This window comes from Echeneis naucrates, chromosome 1, assembly GCF_900963305.1.
Source record: "Echeneis naucrates chromosome 1, fEcheNa1.1, whole genome shotgun sequence".
NCBI classification, from domain to species: Eukaryota; Metazoa; Chordata; class Actinopteri; order Carangiformes; family Echeneidae; genus Echeneis; species Echeneis naucrates.
Genome location: NC_042511.1, coordinates 10730815 through 10736814, shown reverse-complemented (window position 1 = coordinate 10736814; position 6000 = coordinate 10730815). Strand labels below are relative to the sequence as shown.

Here is a 6000-nt window from a genome sequence, read left to right as displayed (position 1 = left end):
TGCCTTTGAAAAGAACATAAGCTCAGTGTATTAATATTATGATCATTATTGCAATTATTATTCATGCTGGTAAGTGATCACAGTCAGGGTCAAAGGCAGCATTAGAAACCACTCCTAAAAAAAAACAGCAACAACATTCAGACATTTCTTATTTTCAGGAGTTTCTATTAAATCGGCAAGTTAGGAGAAACTTTGAGCCTGCAGGATGCTGGTTGAACAGAAGCACTGATCGTTTATGCTTACATCTCCTCAAATGAAGAAACATTCAACCCACCTGGGCTTTGTAGGTGGGACTGAGACAACAGCATCTTTCTGTGAGAGGCAGAAAAATAACCACACTGATTAGAGACTGCGACGATTCATGCCATCTGTCAAGACTGATACCCAGCCCCTGAGCCGACTGCAGGACAAAACGAGATGAAGCCTTGAATAAACATTTAGTCATAACTTTGTACCCAGGGAGCAGCAATGCACATGTTAAAATAGTTCACCTCAAATGTAGATGCCATTTTATTTATTTACATTATTTTTACAATAAATGGGGTCCTGTGTGGGCTTTAGAACTGAATGATTGTGTCCTACGCACACCAACCTTTGATAATATCTAAACCAGAGCATGCAAACACAGGCACGATAGCTTGTAACGTTCCTGGCGAGGTCAATGTTACCGCTGTGCAGATATCTGACAGCTGACACTTCGGTACAGTGTTTCGATGACATGACATCCCCACCGCTGCAGTAAGGGGCAGCGAGACAGCAACGGCGCATGCGTTGCGTGCTTCCGTACTGCAGGCTGGTAAATTCGGTCATATTGTGGGCGGTTTAATTCACCTTCTCTGTGCCCCTTCTTTATGCAAGATTGTGATCACACAGAGGACAAATGAGTTGATGTACAAAAATACATTTATTTGAAACAATTTCAAAATGACAACTTCTTTACCGTAGAAATATCGAAATAAAGATAAAACAGAACATTACTAATGACGCATGCATGATAGATTTTTGTGCACTGAAGAACTTTACGATGCTTTCGCCTTCTGAAAGGTGACTAATGCTTTTTTCTTTTTTGGTGGGTATGGATCCCCATAGCAGGTCTTGGTCTTACAGTATAATGTGGCATTTAAGATAACAGATGAGACAGCAATATCCAGTGATCAAAAATTATGAAAAAAAATAATAATTAGGAAATAAACACCAAGAAATATCTTAAAGCATACATTTCTTTTACCGGTGATAGTCCCTGTATGTCTGTTCACACATGAAGGACAAGAATTTTTGAAGCTATCTTTAGACTTATACAGAATGGTAGATGTTGGTAGCAGCAACAGCTGATGAAAAGTATTATGGTCCGTTTGTAGTCATCACCACAATTTCAAAGTTTCGTGAGTAAAAAAAAAAAAGCTAAGAAAATAAAATGTAAGTGTGGCTAGAGATGTGAGAAGCACAAACTTTTTGATATTTCTGTTTCTGCTCTCCTAATTCTGTTTTGATAAGAATCAGAACAAAGTGATACCATCAAAACCCCCACGCAGACAAAATCAAGCCAAGCAAACAAGCCTTTGCTTATGACATGTTTTGAATACAACAAAGCTTAAAAAAAATAAATAAAAAAATCTTTTTTTGTTTGTGTGTTCTGTCTGCAGTAACATCATTTCAGATGAGAGTGCATTTCTGATGTGACAGCCTACATCCCTGTACATTGTTCATCTGACCCCCCCACTTCTCCTGCAACTGCTGTTCACTAAAACCTCCTCATGGCACATGCACTGCTCAGCCGTCCAGCCACGGTGTATACTGGTAGGTTAATACATGTCAACTTGAGGCAACTTCCACAGAAGCAGCCTGAGAGCACTCGTGAGGATGTGCTGTGATACGTAATAGAGAAATACAAATTCTACATATATTCTGTGTTTGTCTGAGGAATGAAAAAGAAAAAAGTTCATGAGACTGATTTGGCAACAATGAGAATGGCGCAGATGACAATAAGGGCAAATAACCACAAAACTCTTTCATTTTTCATTGAGCAGACACCTTAAAATCCCTGAGCAAAGGTCCGAATTGGAAACAATTCTCTGAAGGGGTTTAAATTGTGAAGCCCTTCAGCTATCCCATATCTAATTGAATATAACATAAGGAATACTATATCCTCCAAAAGTTCAACATTCTATTGGCCTATTGAAGGGTTATCAATTTACAAATACCTAAAATTTTTTGTCAAGGTCACATTTTCTTAGCAATGGCAGCAAAAACACTGCAAGAGTTAGAAATCTAACTGACGTTAACAACCTTTACTGGCCTGAAAATGACAGACCACAAAAGATATTAGGGCTTATTAAATGGAATGTGTTTGATATACCTCAAGTAAGCTGTCAAAGGGAAACAAGTTTGTGAAATATTGAAATTGATTAGTAAGTTTCAGTAGAGAGGCGTCAAGACACCTGCTTTGTTGGGGTAGCTACTCTATAAAGGTTAACACAAATTGCTGCTACAGAGAAATGTTTACCCTTACAGTATTTGGCTGAGTGCCACCAGTGAGCTGCAAAGAGTATATTATCCAGGCAAAAGATAATTTGGCTTGTTACATTTTTTAATTATTATAAATAAGCTATAGCAGGCATGACCTCTAGTCTCTGATATTTCTTATTTTTACCCTTGAAAGTGCTTTTCAGTCTACACACCTTGCTGATAAGTTTTCCACATCCTCACGAGCAAATGTTTTCTATAGTTTGTTCACCAATTCACCAATTACTATATTAGCTAAATGACTGTTTAACACAAAACATAAACGCAGATAAGGCTAGGGAACCTGAAAAAATATGATGGTTACCAATGTCAAGAAAACAGCAACAAAAAAACGAAAACACCTTTCTATATCCACATTCACTTCAATGCATCAGGAACTATCAGGAGCTAAAATCACTCCATTCAATCTTGTGCTGCCACTAGAGGACCATCAGGGCCAATGAAAAATGATAATTGTTCAGCATGTGGCCACTGGAAATGTCCACACAGGATAATTATTGAGATATTTGAGGCTCAGCCAAGGTGGCAGACTGACTTTCTCAAAAAAAAAAAAAGATGAAAGATAATCTAAGCTTAGTAAGATACATATTATAGCTCAACAGCAGTTATGAGAATGCAACACTGATTCTACTGGTTTTCAGAGAATGTTAATGTTGGAATGACTGTCTTCATCTTTTTCTTAACATGTGGATACTGTGAAATTGATTACTGGTAGCCATGATACAATAACTAAAAACTAATTCAGATTTTCTTCAGAGACCAAATCAAGGTGAAACGACAAAATGATGAAATTAACATTTGGTTTGGACAATTTAAATACTAGACTTTAATGTTATCCTTATAAAAAATTTTAAATATCTATTGTATATGTCTCATTAAATTATAAACATATTGAAAATGAACTTGTTAATGCCTTCCCATTTCTTTTCCGTGTACTGGGTGGAAGCTAAATCTGTAATGCGCAATTACAGATCTACTGCTTTAACTTGCATTAACAGATAAATGCTGTTTTGTAGATAAATATCATTCAACAATAATCAAAGAAAATAGAAGCAGGAGAAGAAGAATAGACAAATTTGATTGGGGTCGTTCAATGAATGACTAGAAAATAACTATTTACAACACTGGCTTATCTACAACACAGAAATCATGTCCTCAGTAACTACATGCACAAGTCAAGGACCTTAGCAAAACAAATTTGATTTCTTTAAGTAATGTTTGCCTTTTTAACACACTTTATAAAACAGACCATTGTGAGATTTTTCTGTCTTTTTCATGGTACTCAGACTACGAGCATGTAGAAATGAATGATATATACATTTAACAGAACAGATAATGATATTGTACATTTCAATAATATTCCCTGTTTGATTGAAGACTGACATTATAGTCTATATATAGGCAGAAATAAATTGAAGCAAACTCCTTAGGAAATTTACATTACTGTTCATAAGTTTCGACGAAGGATATTTCACTCTGCAAATTAATATTGTTATGTAGCTTATACATCCACAAAACCGAGTAAGTTTTGCCAGTACTTACAATAATCTCATTGAGTAAGTTGACATTTACTGCTTGGATGTTGTTGAATGAGACATCCATGCAAGTCTGTATAAATGAGGTCCCTTAGAAAACTATTAACATCAGCAGTGTTGAGAATTACAAAACGGAAAAGGAAAACCTCCAACGTTTGTACATGGACTGTTGCGTTCTCCAGCTTTACACACTAGTACAATTTGGAATCTCCCTTGTGCTCTCGCAGGCGTTTCCAACTCCCCCTGCGCAGAAATAAATGAAACAAAAGAAGAAAAACAGGCCAAGAACAAAGTAGGTTAGTTCAGCAATGTCTCTTTCATGTCTGAGAAAGAAAGACAGAAAAAAAAAAAAAAGTTTGATATGGACACCTTTTTTCAGTGGCAAATTTTCAAACATAGTAATCACTCTGTTAAGGACCATGGAAATTAGAAGGAGCGCTGTCATGGGAAGTGCTTTTCTGTTATGATACCTGCTAACGGGCAGACAATTATTACAGTATTATATATATTGTTGTAATTCTAAAATTTAAATTATTATGCATTTTTTCTTGAGGCATTGGAGAAAAGACAGTAATACATAACATACAGCTACACCGTATATCACATTAATAAATGCACATGCATTAATTAAAGTGCAACTCTACTGATGTGGCACTTAAAGGTCAGCTTCTTGGTCAAGATTGGTATTTAACAAACCAAATCAATCGTGTTTTATTTTTTATGTGCCACTGGGAGAGGATTCTTAAGTCTATTAAATCACGTGTATAATCATATGATCTTTCAGAGAAAGAAAAAAAAAAAGTCAGCCAATCAGAAGAGAGGTTTGGAGTGGCTCTACTTCCGTCTGAGCTGTTGAAAGAGGAAATGTAATCAACTCTTCAGAGATGAAAAATTACAAATGTGCCAAAAGTAAGTCAGTCCCCATAAACTGCTGTTATAAAGGCCAAATTTAACAGAAGTAAGTTTAGGTCCGTGTTACTATTCAAACTTTTTTCATGACGAAGTTGGCAAAGCTGTGCATAACTGAGAGCGTTTTACACTGAATGGCAGGTGTTTGAGCATATGCATACATGAAGAAAACACCACATCCATTTGCCTTTTTTATAAATTAGATGATCAATTATCGATTCCGCTCATGGCCCAATTCCCCAGCTGCAGCCAATTCTAGCTAAAATGGGCCGAGAACAGATTGGCAGTCTTCTGCAAAGCTGAGACATAGAGACATATGTAGACAGACTCTTGCTTATAGGCAATTCCCAGTCCCACAGACTTGTGTGTCTTTGCATTGAGGAAGGAAGCCAGAGTACAAACATGCCCAAAGGCTTAAGCCTTGGAAATCAAACCCTAAATGTCTTCAAGTAATGCGACAGTGCTAACCTCTACCACCCTCTTAGACGGCCACACTGGTGATGGCAGAGGTTCAAACTTCCCCCTAAGAAACCTAAATGCTTATCAGTGCTGATACAAACAACTTATTAAACATTTGTAAACCACAAATGTATTTTGAATACGGAAATGGATGGATAGCAGAACTTAAATAAAACATAAAAAGTGAAAAATATAGGACCTTTATCTTTAAAGGTCCGATAAGGGGTTTTTACCAGTCAAAGTGAGTCTGAAAAAAAGAAAAAGAAAAACAGCGCCGACCCCCATTATGGGATATGTTGCATCCAGTAAGAACATGTAGTGACCCCAGCTTTACGAAGGTCACTCTGTGATGTAAATAATCATTTTACCAATTAAATGTCATAACATGGAGAAAAATCTAAACAATACTTCTCCTGAAGGTAACTTTTCATTCTTTTTTTTTTTCCTTTGGGCCAACCGTCCAGGATAAGCCATAATTCGTATCATCACAAGTCAGGTGAAATTGCTAGAAGACTTTCTAACAAGTTGATGGCGGCCTACGTTTTTTTTTTATGCTAAATTGCAGAGTAACACT

General features: G+C 36.5%; 1 protein-coding gene across 1 annotated transcript in view; it reads right to left on the bottom strand.

Annotated features, from left to right (window-relative positions):
• Nucleotides 1-4242: 4242 nt before the first annotated feature.
• sorcs3a (sortilin related VPS10 domain containing receptor 3a) overlaps nt 4243-6000 on the bottom strand; it is a 167217-nt gene continuing 165459 nt past the window's right edge. The window contains exon 28 of the mRNA XM_029517248.1: nt 4243-4301. Within this exon, the coding sequence (XP_029373108.1) occupies nt 4243-4301 (59 nt within the window). The remainder of the gene's footprint in view (nt 4302-6000) is intronic.